This window comes from Ranitomeya variabilis, chromosome 5 (genome assembly GCF_051348905.1).
Source record: "Ranitomeya variabilis isolate aRanVar5 chromosome 5, aRanVar5.hap1, whole genome shotgun sequence".
NCBI classification, from domain to species: domain Eukaryota; kingdom Metazoa; phylum Chordata; class Amphibia; order Anura; family Dendrobatidae; genus Ranitomeya; species Ranitomeya variabilis.
Genome location: NC_135236.1, coordinates 402,875,880 through 402,895,728, shown reverse-complemented (window position 1 = coordinate 402,895,728; position 19,849 = coordinate 402,875,880). Strand labels below are relative to the sequence as shown.

At 41.4% G+C, this 19,849-nt stretch overlaps 1 protein-coding gene across 2 annotated transcripts in view; it reads right to left on the bottom strand.

The window, feature by feature from the left end:
• The window catches only part of PDZRN4 (PDZ domain containing ring finger 4), a 341,312-nt gene that overhangs the window by 63,053 nt on the left and 258,410 nt on the right, over window positions 1–19,849 (bottom strand). The window contains exons 4-5 of one of the 2 annotated variants that reach the window (XM_077265111.1): window positions 6,759–6,857; window positions 691–753 (exon numbers count right to left, since the gene is read on the bottom strand). In XM_077265111.1, the coding sequence (XP_077121226.1) occupies window positions 691–753; window positions 6,759–6,857 (162 nt within the window). The remainder of the gene's footprint in view (window positions 1–690; window positions 754–6,758; window positions 6,858–19,849) is intronic. The other variant, XM_077265112.1, reaches the window with a different exon arrangement.

Below are 19,849 nucleotides of genomic sequence, written 5' to 3'. Positions count from 1 at the left end.
TGACCAGGATGCGAAATTGCTTTGCATCCTGATGTTATTGTATTAAAAAGGACTGATGCTGTCTTTTGGAAAATCTAAAAACTACAACCAAGATAGAAAATGGTATTACTTGTATATATATGTTTGATACATAATTAATATTGTGTGCAATAGTTTTCTTCTGCTATGCTATTGGGATGCTCCACATTGCACTGTCCTCTTTACCACTCCCTCATCACATCTAAGTCGAGAGTATGGGTAAAGGTGACATTTTATAAAGGATTTTCTAAATTAGTTTTCATGGTAGTTCAATTTATCATGTTAATAGTAATGTAGAAGTGACATGTTTGGTTGTTAACTCATGTCACAATTTTCTGAAAAAAAAATGGGTTTTAATGCTTACAAAGAAAAAGAAAAACACTAGTCACCTTTTGAATCTCCCTCTGATCAAGAACTGATGCTATTTTCATCCCCTCTGTCTTTATTATGTGTGAGCCACAATTCCCTTAGTTGTAACTTGCTGGAGACACTTGGAGGATTACCATTAGCACATTAAGGGGAATTGAAGAAGTTAATAATGTTTTCTTTTAATTTAAACACGTAATGCTGATTTTTTTTATTTTTTAAATTTGGGTAGCTTTTTGAGAATGCCTTTGGAGTGGTGCTAAAAAAGTCACTGAAAAAAGGGAGAGCATAATTAGAAGCACTGACCTGTAATATCCTGTCACCTTCTCGAATGCGGCCATCCCTCGCTGCAATACTGTCCGGATCAACCTATAGGAATACAGACTATAAGTCAGCATTTCACACTTAAAGTCCAATGAGTTTTTAATTGTCTATATAGAAACGAGTTAAAATAGTGCTTGGAATTACCATTTATTGACAATAGGCTTAATGGCTTTTTAATCATTAGTATTAAATACATTTGGCTACTTGTGGCAGGTAATTACAATATAATAAGGATTAGAGATGAGTGGATTTATCTGCTGCGAATTGACTTCAAATTTCTTGAAACTCTTCAGGTTATTAAGACAATTTGTGATTTGATTAATAAGGATCTCAAACAAAAAAAGCCTGCTTCACATGCTGCTGGAGTTTGCTGCAACCACGAAGTAGAATTATGCCATCAAGCAAGGCTGCGCAAGCTTCCTCAAATTACCCCGCTGCTGGCTCATCAAATTATCTAGAGCAGCCAATCAGGGGGGACTATCACAGAGACTATAAAAGATGCAAGCAGTGAAAGATATTTTAGGATCCTACAGCCTAGGGGCAAGAGGTTGGTGCACACAGCTCATTACACATAGGACAGCAAAAAGGCAGAAACCTGATTTTAATGCACTACTACAGTGCTGAAGCACAGTGAAAATGGGAACAGTAATTTCAGGAATTTCAGGAATGACTATTGGATAACCATGCTTTTAGACCCTTGCTTTAAATGTAAAATGAAGGAATTTTCCCTATCTTTCAAAAGGGAGGCCAAATTGGTGTTTTACCAGGATAAATCAACATGGGAAAAGAGGGGAAAGGATTTTCTCAGTGCTCACCAGAGTATCATAGGACCATGGGTGCCAGGTTCAATGTGGCTGGAGTCCACTTGTAAATGCAGGCAAAGAGGAAAAACCAGCACCAGGTGATTTCCATAAAAATACAAATTTAGTCTTTTTATTTAATTCATTGCTTGTAAAAAGTTAAAAACATACGTGTCATTACACGTTAGGGGCTAACATCCCAGCACACCTGTCGCATTTCAGACTTTATGTCCTTACTCATAGAAATCAGGATAAGCTGTGTTATCTACTCTATGAAGCTTTTGTGGAATGGGTGCCTGCAGATCGCATGGCTGTCCGGGAGACCTCTATCTGCTTCCAGCATAGCCGACACTATACTCTCTATGCCAGCTTTAGGGCTACAACATTTAACTGAGGCAGCAAAAGCTACAGCATATTTAACATGTTGGACCAGATGTTTTATCAGCTATTGTGATAATTTGGCACACATCAGCAGACACAGACGTCCCATGTGAACAGTTGATTTCATATCTAGACTGCTCCATTTCTTAGACAGCTACCCAAGGCCTTATGGGTCAGCAGACTGAACCAGTGGCAAGACCTGTCCCAGTTTTCAATCAGTGGGCTGTGATATCCTGCCTCTAGTGTACTATAAGAGAGGGCACACCGCTCACCAAGTAGCTTTGCCACCCCCAATCTGATCTGGTTATCCGCTATAATTATTGACAACCTAACATTTGTAAAAATGAACAAGGCATGGATCAGTGTCATCTTTCTTTCACCAAAGGCTGACATCAAAGACTAGATTGGTCATGCCATCTGCCTACCTGATGGCTTGCTGTCCATCACCTACACAGTTTTGCTGCCTCTGGCGCTAACATCTACCATTCAGCCACACCTCAACTACTTTTCCAACATGTTATCTATACTGTAATGTATGCTGCTGCTGAGGTGGTCATTGCTTGCCCTACACTGCCAGACTTCTTCTTGCCTGCCCTATATTTCTTTGGCCACTGCCATAGTCATGCCAGTTACGCATCTCCACCCTTTCCACTGGGTTTTTTAGTGTCAAACTGTACTACTGCTGAGGCAGCTATTACTGGCTCTACACTACCAGACATCTCCTTGCCTGACCTGTCATAGTATTCTACTGTGTAACTTCTACTGCTGCCACTGCCACTACACTGCCATGCAGGCTTCACATTTCCTGGCAGCATTACTAAGGCTGCGTTTGCATTAAAGAGATCAAATGTGGTTTAATACAGTCTTATGTGTCTTCAGAGTGATATAAACATATCTATGGGACATTTAAAGGCTTTGCAGTATTTAGATTTTTGGCAATTTTACTGGCCGTGAAAAAAAATGTTTAAAAAAATAAATTTAATAAGATTCGCTACTCCCTAATGAGGATGACTATTTTCAAAAAAGTATAAAAAAAATTTGTCCTTAGTATTAGAATTTGCTTGGGAATTCCTAACATATTTATTATTGTATTTAGGATAAAACAGGACAAATTCCAATGTTGGTATTTTAATTGTTATACTAAATATTTGGCTGTATGTGAATGTAGGTCCAATACGTTTTCTTTCTAAGACATATTGTAAAGAATACATAAATTATAAAAGAATTGTGTATTTTTTCTCATACAGGCCTATCAGGTGAAACTCTGCTTTCATATGGCTGTAAATAAGCATCATTAAATATCCTGCAATTGTTACTGATGATATATTGAGATAAATCTTGACAGTTACGCAAGGCTCTTGAGCTGTCCAGATGTTTAATATTTCTGTAATGAATAATGATCCAGTGTCCAGAGTGGGAACACTATCTATCACCTTCAGTTGATGGTTATCCTAAGTCATTTATTTGGCCCTGTCATCCTATAAGCTATTTTTCAAACAAAACACCTCAAGTGTAGCATTTGGTTTTAGGTTACATTTCATATACGGTGAAATTTTCACTAGGCTGTTTTTTAATAATAGCCTGTCACCAAAATAATAAACCAAAGTCTGCTGTTTAATGGTAAAAGACAATGTAATTATATAAGATAGTAAAACCCTGCAGTAGCTTGCCCTTTGGAAATACCCCAGGCTGATGAAAATTATATAATGATTTTATGGCTTAGAAGAAATAAAGTATATTAGATTGTTTGAGGTAATTTATCAGAATAATATTAGAGTAGGATAATGTACAGTCACGTGCTTATTTTTTAATTGAATATAAGTGTTAACGTTAATAATCCAGATTGTATCACTTTCTTTTGTTGCATTATAAAGTCCATACATTTGGAAACAGTCGGTCAGTTTGTCTTCCAATTATTTAAGTAACAGTTTCAAATTTAAAAAAATGACATTCATTTCAATCTTGTAGCAACCGTATAGTCTTTCATAGTTAAAATTGCATCAGAATTACAGAGATTTCTAATTTTAGACATTTAGAGTAAACCAGAATGAACATGGTTTTAAATTTTAGACATTTATGGTGAATCCAAAGTATGACACCTCTGAGACCTCAACCTATTGGGCAAATAGTATTTTCCCTTTTCACTAAGGTCGGATTTACTCATCCATATGTCACAGATGGAATATGGACTGGCTTCCTGTCCTGAACTTGACAGCCTAATATATACAGTGGGCAAAAAAGTATTTGAAACGCTGCCGATTTTGCAAGTTTTTCTCACCTACAAAAAAGAGAGGTCTGTAATTTTTTATCGTAGGTACACTTCAACTATGAGAGACAGAATTTAAAAATAAAACCAGAAAATCAAATTATATGATTTTTAAATGATTAAATTGCATTTGATTGCATGAAATAAGTATTTGATCACCTACCAACCAGCAAGAATTCTGGCTCTCACAGACCTGTTAGTTTTTCTTTACGAAACCCTCCTACCCTGCACTCATTATCTGTATTAATTGCATCTGTTTTAACTTGTTACCTGTATAAAAGACACTTGTACGCACATTCAATCAATCTCACTTTAACCTCTCCACCATTGCCAAGACCAAAGAGCTGTCTAAGGACAGCAAGGAAAAAATTGTAGACCTGCACAAGGCTGGGATGGGCTACAGGACAATAGGCAAGCAGCTTGGTGAGAAGGTAACAACTGTTGGTGCAATTATTAACAAGTGGATGAAACAGGAGATGACTGTCAATTTTCCTCGGTCTGGGACTCCATGCAAGATCTCACCTCGCGGGGTAAGGATAATTCTGAGAAAGAACAGGAATCAGCCCAGAACTACATGGGAAGACCTGATCAATGACCTGAAGAGAGCTGGAACCACAGTCTCAAACATTATCATTAGTAACACACTACGCCGTCATGGATTGAAATCCTGCAGAGCACGTAAAGCCCCCCTGCTCATGCCAGCACATGTACTGGTTTATTTGAAGTTTGCCAATGAATACCTGGATGATCCAGAGGAGGCTGTCATGGTTCCACCCTTCAGTGTGTCTGGGATGCAGTTACTGACAGATCGGCTGTCCAATCTGGTATATGGGTGTGCTGAAGCTGTCAGTACTTTAACAGCTTGGCCATCCAATCTGGTACAGGGTTGTGCTGAGCTGTCAGTGTGTTGGTTGACAGGTTGACTTTCCAATCTGAGACTGTGAGGAGTGAGCTGTCTCCAGGTGTTCATTATTTCATGTAATTGTCATACTTCTTAACTGAGCTGTGTCTCCCAGAACTCTGCCAGAAGTACATTCAGCTTGTGAAGTTTATACTTTCCTGTGCCTTGAGTTCTGTATGCTTGATCTGTTGCCTGACCATCCGCCGGTTTAACCCCTCCAGCTCTAATCCATTAACCTTCCAGTATTCTGAACTCAGAATGTTACCCTACTATGCTTTTGTCTCTTCCTTCTGTTTATGACGTACCATCCTGACCTTGGACTCCTTGACCACTCAATCATGGCTGTGAGAAGTGACTAGCATCACAGAGGCATGGTAGAAGGTCATATGTTCAAATCAGACCAAAATAGAACTTTTTGGTATCAATTCTACTAGCCATGTTTGGAGGAAGAAGGATTAGTACAACTCCAAGAACATTGTCTCAACTGTGAAGCATGGTGGAGGAAACATCATACTTTGGGGGTAATTTTCTGCAAAGAAGACCAGATGACTGCACCGTATTGAAGGGAGGATTGATAGTCATGTATCATGAGATTTTGGCCATCAACCGCCTTCCCTCAGCAACAGCATTGAAGAAGGGTCATGGCTGGGTCTTCCAGCATGACAATGACCTGAAACACACAGCCAGGGCAACTAAGACGTGGCCTCATAAGAAGCATTTAAAGTTCCTGGAGTGGCTTAGCCAGTCTGCAGGCCTGAACCAAATATAAAATGTTTGAAGGGAGCTGAAACCCAATGTTGCCCAGTGACAGCCCCAAAACCTGAAACATCTGGAGAAGATCAGTATGAGTTGTGGGCCAAAATCCCTGCTGCAGTGTGTGCAAACTTAGTCAAGAACTAGAGGAAATGTCTGACCTCTATAATTGCAAACAAAGGTTTCTGTACCAATATTAAGTTCTGTTTTTATATTATATCAAAAACTTATTTCATGCAATATAATGCAAATTAATTATGTAAAAATAACACAATGTAATTTTCTGGATATTTTTTTTAAGATTCTAACTGTTGAAGTGTACCTACCATAAAAATTACAGACCTCTCCATTCTTTCTAGGTGGGAAAAGTTGCAAAATCAGCAGTGTATCAAATACTTATTTTCTCCACTGCATCTTTGAGACTATTAAGTTCAGATTTGGAGACTCGCTGTCCGTCCACTAATTACACAGATGTGTGAATACAGTGTGAGATTGTTGCATCAAGGTGCATAGTGAATGGAGAGGTAAACGAACGCATGGCCATGTCTCTCTTTTTATAAGATTGGCGCCGGTGTGGGTTTAGTCACTGCTCTGAGAATAGAGAGCAGTGGCTGTAAGCACGCCCCCGGCACTGACAGCCAAACCTAATGCTGAGTTTCTGTCAGTCAGTGCCGAGGATATTGATACAGTCACTGCTCTCTATACCCAGATAGGTGATTGAACCTGTGTCAGTGAAACCCCCGTGACTGGACACAGAAGAACGAAGTTAATTTCCTCCCAGCAGTGCCGATACTGGACAGGTTCGGAATGCTATTAACCTGCAGGTTAACCCCATATCTGCAGGTTAACAGTGTTTTTTCATGTGACAGATTCCCTTTAACCTGTAAACTATGCTTTCCTATTATTCCATTTTCCATGTATCATGCTTTGCTTATGTTCAGATTTTTACCTCACTAACATATATCCCAGTATCTTCTTCATCATCTGTCCTGTAGCAGACTGTTAGACCAAGTCTGTCCTTATTGTTTAGCCGACAAAGTTCAATTTCCTGTAAGGAATTAAAATAAATGGTATATTAAAATATATTTAAGAATATCTTTCTAAAAATTCCTTGTACTGTAGTATTACTTGTTTTAATTATCATATGCTTTATTCAGTATTTTACCTGAGCAGTATAGATTGAAATGATCTGTATATACTTCAGCACTTGTTGAAATACTATTTTTTTGGCATACAAATACTTTTGATTGCATTTTAAACCCTTTCTGACCTCGGACGGGATAGTACGTCTGAGGTCAGATCCCCCACTTTGATGCAGGGCTCCGGCGGTGAGCCCGCATCAAAGCCGGGACATGTCAGCTGTTTTGAACAGCGGTGGGTGAAATCGCGATTCACCCGCTGCTATTAACTAGTTAAATGCTGACAGCAGCATTTAACTGGCCGGAAATGAGCGCATCGCCGTCCCCCGTCACATGATCGGGGGTCAGCGATGATTCTGCAGTGTAACCATAGAGGTCCTTGAGACCTCTATTGTTACTGATCCCCGCTAGCTGTGAGCGCCACCCTGTGATCGGCGCTCATAGCAAGCCTGAATTTCTGCTGCATAGCAGCGATCTGATGATCGCTGCTATGTAGCAGAGCCGATCAAGTGGTGCCAGCTTCTAGCCTCCCATGGAGGCTATTAAAGCATGGCAAAAGTAAAAAAAAAAAAAGTTAAAAAAAGTGAAAAAAATAAAAAAAATCTAAAAGATTAAATCACCCCCCTTTCGCCCCATTCAAAATAAATCAATGAAAAAAAATCAAACCTACACATATTTGGTATCACCGCATTCAGAATCGCCCGATCTATCAATAAAAAAAGCATTAACCTGATCACTAAATGGCTTAGAGAAAAAAAATCGAAACGCCAGAATTACGTTTTTTGGGTCACCGCGACATTGCATTAAAATGCAATAACCGACGATCAAAAGAACGTATCTGCACCAAAATGGTATCATTAAAAATGCCAGCTCGGCACGCAAAAAATAAGCACTGCAAATAATACAAGTAGCCGCAATGAGGCTCATGGAGAAGGAGAGGGAGAGAACAACTTTGTTCAGTAGGCACCAATCATCTGCATTGACTGTACAGTAAGAAAATACACTTTCTCCTTAAAGGGGTTTTCCACTACTCGGACAATACCTTCTCAATAACTGTAGGGGAAACAGTGTGTGAGAAGGGATAGTCTGAGTAATGGAAAATCCCATTAAAGGAGGTGTATTATAAGCAAATGATCTATTGTTTAAATCAGATTTTTCTGTCACTTGTTTTTTAATTGTCAGTATCATTTTATAGTATGATTTTCATAAAAAAAAATCAATACTCTTGATTTTTTTATTCTGGCCACTGGGGATTATTTCAGGCACTAATTCAATGACAGGTAGTGTCAGTATTCCGGGTTTTCTAAGTCACCTTGTGAATGATTTTGCCCTTTGTTAAGATGGAGTTTGCTGTTTTTGTCTGCCCTACTTCCTGTTCGTTTGTTTAAAACCCGGGTCAGGTGTCAGCCTCTTTGCTGGAGTATTCTGATTCTGTTCTCCTTCAGCTCAGCTGCTGGTTCTGAGTGTGTCTCTACTTCTGGCTCTGGACATTTCCTGCATTTGTAAGCTACACTCTCTAGGTTATCATTAGTCTGCTGACTTGGAACTTAACCCTCGGTTCACTCCTTCTGGTAAGAACTGTGTTTTTGGAACTTTGTTTCAGGACTTGTTTCGGGACTGAGTGTTGCTACTTAATCCTTCATTTACTCCCCCAGTGGGAGCTGTTGGAAACAACATCACTATAAGGCCGCCGTCACACATGCGAGTTTTACGGACGTAAGAGCGCAGAAACTACGTGCGTAAAACTCGCATAACATACGGCACAATGATTCTCAATGGGTCTAGTCCTATCAGCCGTATATTACGGATCCGTAATATACGGCGTTCTACGGCCGTACAAAATCGCAGCATGCTGCGTTTGTCAGCGTATTGCGCAAAAAAATCGCCAATGAAAGTCTATGGGGGCGAGAAAAATACGGATTCCACACGGACCAGCAGTGTGACTTGCGAGAAATACGCAGCGGTGTTAGTGAAAAGTCAGTAATTCAATTGCCGGCTTTTCATTTCTCCTGCCTAAACCCGACAGGATATGAGACATGGTTTACATACAGTAAACCATCTCATATCCCCTTTTTTTTTTGCATATTCCACACTACTAATGTTAGTAGTGTGTGTATGCAAAATTTCAGCGCTGGAGCTGCTAAAATAAAAGGTTAAATGGCGGAAAAAATTGGCGTGGGCTCCCGCGCAATTTTCTCCACCAGAGCGGTAAAGCCAGTGACTGACGGCAGATATTAATAGCCAGGAGAGGGTCCATGGTTATTGGCCCCCCTGTGGCTAAAAACATCTGCCCCCAGCCACCGCAGAAAAGGCACATCTGGAAGATGCGCCTATTCTGGAACTTGGCCACTCTCTTCCCACTCCCTGTAGCGGTGGGATATGGGGTAATGAAGGGTTAATGCCACCTTGCTATTCTAAGGTGACATTAAGCCAGATTACTAATGGAGAGGCGTCAATTATGATACCTATCCATTATTAATCCATTTGTCTGAAAGGGTTAAAAAACACCCACACACGTTATTAAAAGTATTTTAATGAAAGAAACAAACAGGTTGTTTTAATAATTTATTGCTCTCTCAATCCATCAGCAACACCCTCGCTTGGCAAAATAATAAACACACAATATACATACCTTCTGATGTCCTATCACGTCCCACGAGGTAATCCATCTGAAGGGGTTAACTAATATTACAGGCATGAGCTGCGCTAAACCACTCGCTCGTGCCTGTAATCCCCGGGTGCTGAAAGGAAAGCAGAGTGATCTATACTTACATTCAGTCGCAGTGATGCGCCCCTGCTGGATGTTCTCATGAACTGCAGCCTGGGAACTTTTTCCCACGCTCCAGGTCATATGAGGACATCCACCAGGGGGCGCATCACCACGACTGAAGGAAATGTAGGTCAATGACCTACATTTCCTTCATTCGCCGGGGAATTACAAGCACGAGCACAGCTGCATTTGCAGGGCTCCTGCTTGTAAATTATTTTAACCCCTTCAGATGGATTACCTCGTGGGACGTGATGGTTCAACAGAGGGTATGTATCTTGTGCATTTATTGTTTTGCCAAGCGAGGGTCAGCAAATGGATTGAGAGAGCAATAAAATATTAAAACAACCGCTGTGTTTATTTCATTAAAATACTTTTAAATCATGTGTGTGTGTGTGTTTTTTAACCCTTTCATACGATTGGATTAATAATGGATAGGTGTCATAATTGACACCTCTCCATTATTAATCTGGCTTAATGTCACCTTACAATAGCAAGGTGGCATTAACCCTTCATTACCCCATATCCCACCGCTACAGGGAGTGGGAAGAGAGTGGCCAAGTGCCAGAATAGGCGCATCTTCCAGATGTGCCTTTTCTGGGGTGGCTGGGGGCAGATGTTTTTAGCCACGGGGGGCCAATAACCATGGACCCTCTCCTGGCTATTAATATCTGCCGTCAGTCACTGGCTTTACCACTCTGGCGGAGAAAATTGCGCGGGAGCCCACGCCAATTTTTTCCGCTATTTAACCCTTTATTTTAGCAGCTACAGCGCCCAAATTTTGCATACACACACTACTAACATTAGTAGTGTGGAATATGCAAAAAAAATGGGGATATGAGATGGTTTACTGTATGTAAACCATGTCTCATATCATGTCGGGTTTGTGAAGGAGAAAATGAAAAGCCGGCAATTGAATTACCGGCTTTTCACAGATATCGCGCTGAAGTAAATATAAATACAGACTATATATATATGTGTCTCAATGACATATATATATATATATATGCTGTATATATGTTTTCCCGAACATTTGAGCACATAAATCCATTAGATGTCGGTTTTGCAAGCCTGCGAGAAAATATCGCAGTACGGATGCCATACGGATTACATACGGAGGATGCCATGCGCAAAATACGCTGACACACCCTGCCTACGGATCACTATTTTGGGAACATTTCTCCATATTACGGCCGTAAAATACCTTACCGTAAAATGGCCTTAATGGCCATTGTGAACATTGCAAGATTTCTTTTTTGTATTGATTATTTTAATACAGATTGTGAAATGATTAAAAAACATTGCCAAAAATGTAAAAAAAGAAACATTTAACTCAAAAATCTAATTAAAACAAAAGGTTGTTTTCTGATCACACATACCCATGAAGCACATCACAGTTAACAAACTAATGGACATGAACTAGCATTTATTGTATATTTCTATTTACCTACCTTATTTTCTGTAAGCTATGAGGGGCTAAGGGTAAATTAACATTCGATATCCTTGTAGTTTAAGCAGGCTGAAATCACCCTACAAACAAGCAAAACAATCGTACATTTGCGCATCCCAAAACATCATTGCTCCTGGCTGCGTGATGCCCTGTGTAAAAAGGACTTGCGCTGCCGAGAACAATGGCAGACTATAGGCATCTGAATATCTATTATATAACATTCAGTGTGTATTATTAATGCACCACTCCAGTGTTTGTTTTTTATTTCACCACTGGAGTTCTGCTTCTAATCTGAGGCCACTAACTCTAGTCATATATTTGCCTGCCACAATCTTCAGCTTTTATCATTGCCGCTCTCCTCGGTCTCTGGCAGTTTGTGACCTTTGGATTACTCCAGTGTTTTAACTCAATACAAGTCTATGAGAGTCTTGTTCTGGCTATTATCTTTCATACACTTGTACTGAGAGCTTCTGATGTAATTTCTGACTTCTGGCCAGTCAGAAGTTGCAATCTCAAGATGGTGCCACGGACCAGAGGGACGCTGAAAAAAAGTGAATATGATGGAAGGTGAGTATAAGACTGGAGGCATGGACCCTACATTAGAAACACCATTGTTGATTGCTGTTATTATGTAACCCCTTCACAACAGTTGACGTACTAGTACATCATTGGCCATGTCCCTGACTTTGATGAGGGCTCACACATTGAGCCTGCATTTTACCCTGCACTTGATGGATGATGTAATCAGTCGTTAAGTACTTCAAACAGCTGCAGATGGATTGGAGATCCACCTGTAGCTATTAACCAGTTAAATGCCGCTGTCAATCATTGACAGCAGCATTTAACATGCAGACAGGAAGTACATCATTGATCCCGCCCACTGGCACGCCTGTGATCGCAGGGCACCAATAGGTTGTCATGAAAGCTGATGGTCTGCCAAAGCCATCATCATTCAAAGGAGATTGTGACTTCTTATATGTATAGCACAAGCAATAGGACGATTGCAGCTTCAAGTCTCCTAAGGCATCTATTAATTCAAACCTGGAAGTAGATATTGCTATCTCATCTGAGAGCAGCCTGATGTAGGTAAAGAGAATGCGTCACTGAGATTACTAGGGGCAGTTATTATTACTTAATCAGAGTTTTTATATTTAGCAATGCAGCAAAGCTGAGGAAGCTAACTCTGCCCACACCAGGATATGTAATTACAAAGTCCATAGACAGTGAACTGCTTATCACAGGAGGCTGCGTGTTGGACCAAGGCTCACAGGACTAGCTAGTCACAGCAATGATAAGCTACTGGTGCTAATACAATCATTGTAAACAAACACAACATGGCATCTCTGTTAACCCATACCTCATGCTGTCTTCAGATTATATAGGAAAAACCTGATGACAGATTCCCTTAAAATGCAGAGAAAGGTAAAAAAAAGTTTTACAAAATATTTAAAAAATAAAAGACAAGTTAAGATCACCCCCTTTGCTCCATCAAAATAAAACAATAAAAAAACATATTTGGTATTGCTGCATCCAGAAATCTCTGGTTTATCAAAATATCAAATAAATTAATCCAATGAGAAAAAAATCAAAACCCCAGAATGTTGTTTTTTGGTTTTTTGGTTACTTCAACAATGCAATAAAATGCAGTAAGAGGTGATAAAAACATTGTATATTCCCCAAAATAATATAATTCATTTTACTCAATTATGTAGAACCATTAATTCTGCAGCGCTTTACAGACATTATCATCAATTTCCCCATTGGGGCGCACAATCTAGATTCCCTATCTGTATGTCTTTGGGGAGCTGGAGGAAACCAGAGAACCCGGAGGAAATCCACACAAACACGGGGAGAACATACAAACTCCTTGCAGATGTTGTTCTTGGTTGGATTTGAACCCAGGACCCCAGCGCTGCAAGGCTGCTGTGCTAACCACTGTGCCACCGTATCAGTAAAAATTTCAGCTCAAGATGCAACAAATAATCTTTCACACAACCCCAGATCCCGAAAAATGAGAACGTTATGGGTCACAAAAAATGGCAACAAAAGAGAAAAAAAAATTGGGGACATTTTTCAGTATTGTTTTTCACCAATTAAATAAAAGAAAAAATAACTATACAGTTTTGGTATCTTCTTCCTTGCACTGACATAAGGAGTCATATTGCCAGGTCAATATTACTATGTAGTGAATATGATTAAAAAAAAAAAAAAAACATTTTAGAATTGCATTTTTTTTTGCAATTTTACAGCACTCAGAATTTTTTTTCTGTTCTCCAGTACACTATGTGTCAGTGTGAAGGGTGTCATGCAAAAGTACAATTCGTCACACAGAAAACAAGCCCTCATATGGCCATAGCAGACAGGTTCCCTTTAATAAATGACTTCAATAAGCACATTTTCTAATATACATTTGAAATTTACTGTGAACGTATAGTTTCTTAACTGAGATTCCAGTCCTCTAGCATAGCACAGCTATGATTTAATTTTATTTTCACATTGTCAGATATTACTTCAACAAATGTGTGTCTATCACAGCGACAATACCACTTTATGGAGAAGAACAACAACAGATTGTCTTCACATATTGTACAACCTTCCATCCAGTTTCTGACTTTGCTATGATGGTATTTGAGACCGCTTGTGGCTCTAGTCATATTTCAGCCATAAGTTGCTCTTTCAGGGAGTTATCTTTTAACAATAGTTGTGAAATATAGTCATCACAAGACTATCTGCAGAAGCGGAGAGAAATCACTAAAATTATTTTTCTAAGTCAGGAATTGAAACATTACAGCTAAATCACTGCCACTGATGTTCTGCCAGAGAAAAAATAAAAATCATATAAATTACAATATAACTGTAAGTATGGCAAGGGAACTTGTCATTTCTTTCTAAAAGAATTAGATTAGGAAATACATTTTTAAAGTAACCCAAGCCAAATATCATGTTCTATAACCATATAGTGTAGGTATTCCTACTACTACCAGATACATTTTCTTTGTACTGTATTTAAAAAGCAAAATACATTGTCAGTCTTCACACAAGTGAGATATTAAAGGGTTTTTCATTTTAAGAAAACCTCTGTGCCCACGTGCAGTTTGTTACTCCCTGTAGTGCTAACATTGACAGCACTGCAGCCAATCAATGAGCTCAGCAGCTCTGAGCAGCTTGTGCTGTCAACTATGGAAAAGCAGTGTGGTTGTGATGTTTGCACTGCAGACAATCAAGAGGAGCAGTGTAGATTCAGTGCTTGACTGAGGGAGAGTGAGTATAGAAGAGTTTATTTTTTTATTCTTTGTTTTAAACATACTGTGCCTGGGGACAAGTGGTTTCTGAAACTGTCTCCCCCTGTTTCAGACGCCTCCCAGCTGTCCATCACCCCCCTCTTGCGTCTGTGTGCTGCCTCCTGTGTGGCTGATACATGCCCGGCGCCTGCCCCCATCTACCTCCTCCTCTTTCTCTTTCCTCCCTCGGCAGCATCTGATGAGCTGAGCTCCCCACACGCAGTTCACTGGCAGGTTAGCTCATCAGACGCTGCCGAGAGAGGAAAGAGAAAGAGGAGGAGGGAGATAGAGGCAGGCGCCGGGCATCTATTAGCAACACAGGAGGCAGCACACAGACGCAAGAGCTGGATGATGGACAGCTGAGAGGTGGCTGAAACAGGGGGAGACACCATACCTCTGGGACTCAATACAGGTATGGGGTGCCATTTAGAAAAAGTTAATATTTCAGTGTTACTGGGGATCAGAAACATAAGAGCCACCTTCACAGAATGCAGCCTTAGTGCTGCTGAAGGTGGCTCTTTTACTTAAAAATGCCCTGGGGGGGTGACAAGTTCCCTTTAACATGTTTGTCTATAATTTTCTTTCTAATCTCCTGAGACAACTCTTTCCTTCGCTGCCTCTGGTCCATGTTGAGTGTGATACACACCATGTCACCAAACAGCACAGTGAATATCTGTAGCCCTACATACAGGCCCACTCACTGATTCCAAGATTATAGACACCCGTGATGCTAGTTAGTGGACATAGCTTGATTCAACATGTCCCTTTTGTCACATTATTTTCAGGGGTACCATCATTTCTTTCCAGGCCTATTTCATGAGTTTTATTTATTTATTTTTTTAATTCTGTGGATGTCATGATCCATTTCAGGGTTTAGTCCTGTCTGCTCTTTTTCTGGGCAGATCATGTCAAGGGTTAACTTTGCTCTGCCTCATTCTGGGCTCAGGTTTGCTATTTAGCTCCCAGGTATCCTGATGGTGAGGTCAGCTATAATGTTGTGCTGCTGCAGTTCAGTATAGCACAACCTCCAACAGGGGGAGATAGAGAGGGAAGTGTTGTGAATTCCGTTCTTGAACTCCCTCCTGTGGTCATGAATGATACTTCGGCGAGTTCTGTCCGTGGACTCCCTCTGGTGGCTGTGAGTGGAACTGCTGGTTCTGAGGTTGCTTCCTCAGCTGCCCTCGTTTGCGGCTGGGTTGGCTTCTCTATTTAACTCCACTCAGATCATTACTCCATGCCAGCTGTCAATGTATTAGCACTGGTTCAGATCTCTCTCGGATCTTTCTGATGACCTGTCTACTCCTGCAGAAGCTAAGTCCCTGCTAGTTCATTTGTTGTTCATTGTGTACTGAATATATTTCTTAGTACTTGCTAAGTTCTTGTCCAGCTTGCTAACATGATATTGCCTTGCTAGCTGGAAGCTCTGGGTTGCAGAGTGGCACCTCCGCACCGTGAGTCGGTGCGGGGGTCTTTTTGCACACTCTGCGTGGCTTTTTGTAGTTTTTTGTGCTGACCGCATAGATCCCTTTCCTATCCTCAGTCTATCTAGTAAGTCTGGCCTCCTTTGCTGAAACCTGTTTCATCCCTGTGTTTGTGACTTTCCTCTTAACTCACAGTTAATATATGTGGGGGGCTGCCTTTACCTTTGGGGAATTTTCTCTGAGGCAAGGTAAGGCTTATTTTCCTATCTTTAGGGGTAGTTAGCTCTTAAGCTGTGAAGAGGCGTCTAGGGAGAGTTAGGTACGCTCCACAGCTATTTCTATTGTGTGTGTTATAGGATTAGGATTTGCGGTCAGCAGAGTTCCCACTTCCCAGAGCTCGTCCTGTCTTCTACTTTAACCATCAGGTCATTCCAGGTGCACCTAACCACCAGGTCCATAACAGTACAGCTGGCCCACAAAGTGTTAATGCATCTCAATAGAGGGATAAGAGAAGTTCTGAGACCATTTTTTTTCCCTGCAGTGTGTTTTGTCTTTCTTTTCCCCTTAACCTCTGGGTGGTTCAGGACTCAGGTGTAGATATGGACATTCAAGGTCTGTCCTCTTGTGTTGATCACCTCACTGCGAGGGTACAAAGCATTCAAGATTATGTAGTTCAGAATCCTATGTCAGAGCCTAGAATTCCAATTCCTGATTTGTTTTTTGGAGATAGATCTAAATTTCTGAATTTCAAAAATAATTGTAAACTGTTTCTTGCTTTGAAACCCCGCTCCTCTGGTGACCCCATTCAGCAAGTAAAAATCATTATTTCCTTGTTATGTGGTGACCCACAAGACTGGGCATTCTCCCTTGCGCCAGGAGATCCTGCATTGCTTAATGTAGATGCGTTTTTTCTGGCGCTTGGATTGCTTTATGACGAACCTAACTCTGTGGATCAGGCAGAGAAAATCTTGCTGGCTTTGTGTCAAGGTCAGATTGAAGCGGAGGTATATTGCCAGAAGTTTAGAAAGTGGTCTGTGCTTACTCAATGGAATGAGTGTGCCCTTGCAGCAATTTTCAGAAAAGGTCTTTCTGAAGCCCTTAAGGATGTTATGGTGGGATTCCCCACGCCTGTTGGTCTGAATGAATCAATGTCCTTGGCCATTCAGATCGATCGGCGCTTGCGTGAACGCAAGGTTGTGCGCCATTTGGCGGTGTCCTCTGAGCAGAGGCCTGAGCCTATACAATGTGATAGGACTTTGACCAGAGCTGAACGGCAAGAACACAGACGTCAGAATGGGCTGTGTTTTTACTGTGGCGACCCCACTCATGCTATCTCTGATTGTCCAAAGCGCACTAAGCGGTTCGCTAGGTCCATCACCATTGGTACTGTACAGCCTAAATTTCTTTTGTCCGTTACTCTGATTTGCTCTTTGTCGTCCTACTCTGTTATGGCATTTGTGGACTCAGGCGCTGCCCTGAATTTGATGGACTTAGAGTTTGCCAGGCGCTGTGGTTTTTTCTTGGAGCCCTTGCAGTATCCTATTCCATTAAGGGGAATTGATGCTTCGCCTTTGGCCAAGAATAAGCCTCAGTACTGGACTCAGTTGACCATGTGCATGGCTCCTGCACGTCAGGAAGATGTTCGCTTTTTGGTGTTGCATAATTTGCATGATGTGGTCGTGTTGGGTTTGCCATGGCTACAGGTCCATAAACCAGTATTGGATTGGATATCAATGTCCGTGTCCAATTGGGGTTGTCAAGGGGTACATGGTGACGTTCCGTTGTTGTCAATTTCTCCTTCTACTCCTTCTGAAGTCCCTGAGTTTTTGTCGGATTACCGAGATGTATTCGATGAGCCCAAATCCAGTGCCCTACCTCCTCATAGGGATTGTGATTGTGCTATTAATTTGATTCCTGGTAGTAAATTTCCTAAGGGACGACTTTTCAATTTATCTGTGCCAGAACACGCCGCTATGCGGAGTTATATAAAGGAGTCCTTGGAGAAAGGGCATATTCGCCCGTCGTTGTCACCGTTGGGAGCAGGGTTCTTTTTTGTGGCCAAGAAGGACGGTTCTCTGAGACCTTGTATAGATTACCGCCTTCTCAATAAAATCACGGTCAAATTTCAGTACCCTTTGCCTCTACTGTCTGATTTGTTTGCTCGGATTAAGGGGGCTAGTTGGTTCACCAAGATAGATCTTCGAGGGGCGTATAATCTGGTGCGTATTAAACAGGGCGATGAATGGAAAACAGCATTTAATACGCCCGACGGCCATTTTGAGTACCTGGTGATGCCATTCGGGCTTTCTAATGCTCCATCTGTGTTTCAGTCCTTTATGCATGACATCTTCCGAAAGTATTTGGATAGATTCATTATTGTATATTTGGATGATATTTTGGTCTTTTCGGATGATTGGGAGTCTCATGTGAAGCAGGTCAGAATGGTGTTCCAGGTTCTTTGTGCTAATTCTTTGTTTGTGAAGGGGTCTGTCATGATTCCCCAATGGCATGGGAACATCAGAAACACAAAAATTACAGACTAGCTCTCGGGTGATGGAAACTCAAGCTGATCGTGACCTAAATCTACCACACAACTAACAGTAGCCAGGGAGCATTCCTACGGCTGCCTAAATGCCACGCGCCAGCCGGAGAACTAACTACGCCTGGAAGAGGAAGGAACAGACCTGGCTTACCTCTAGTGAAATTCCCCAAAGATGATAGTAGCCCCCACATATATTAATGGTGAGTTCAGAGGAAAAGACATACACAGTATGAAGGTAGATTTAGCAAAGCGAGGTCCACTTACTAGATAGAGGAAGGATACAAAAGAGGACTTCACGGTCAGCTGAAAAACCCTATCAAAAACCCATCCTGAAATTACTTTAAAACTCCTGTGTCAACTCATCACACAGGAGTGGCAATTTCAGTCCACAAGAGCTTCCAGTAACAGGAAATGACAAAACTGTAAACTGGACAAAAATACAAAACAATAAGGACAAGAGTCCACTTAGCTGATCAGCAGACTAGTAGCAGGAACATGCAACTGAATGACTCAGGTTACAATGATGACCGGCAAGGAAGTGACTGGAGAGCAAGGCTAAATAGGGAACTCCCAAAACTGATGGAAGCAGGAGAGCGAGGCAGAAAAGAACACACAAGTCTCCAGTACCACCAGCCACCACTAGGGGAGCCCAAAAAGCGATCACAACAGTACCCCCCCCCTTAAGGAGGGGGCACCGAACCCTCACAAGAACCGCCAGGGCGACCTGGATGAGCCCTATGAAAGGCACGAACCAAATCCGAGGCATGAACATCAGAGGCAGTTACCCAAGAATTATCTTCCTGACCATAGCCCTTCCATTTAACCAGATACTGGAGTCTCCGCCTGGAAATACGGGAGTCCAAGATTTTCTCTATAATGTACTCCAATTCACCCTAAACCAGCACAGGAGCAGGAGGCTCAGCAGAAGGAACCACCGGCACCTCGTATCTCCGCAACAACGACCGATGGAACACATTATGGATAGCGAAAGATGCCGGGAGGTCCAAACGAAAGGAAACAGGGTTAATAATCTCCAAAATCCTATAGGGACCGATAAACCGAGGCTTAAATTTAGGAGAAGAAACCCTCATTGGGACAAAACGGGAAGACAACCACACCAAGTCCCCAACACGAAGGCGAGGACCAACCCGACGCTGGCGGTTAGCAAACCGCTGAGTCCTCTCCTGGGACAAATTCAAATTGTCCACCACTTGTTCCCAAATCTGATACAACCGATCCACCACAGCATCCACTCCAGGACAATCCGAAGACTCCACCTGACCAGAAGAAAAACGGGGATGAAACCCCGAATTGCAAAAGAAAGGGGAAACCAAAGTGGCCGAACTAGCCCGATTATTAAGAGCAAACTCCGCCAACGGCAAAAAGGCAACCCAATCATCCTGATCCGCAGACACAAAACACCTCAAATACGTCTCCAAA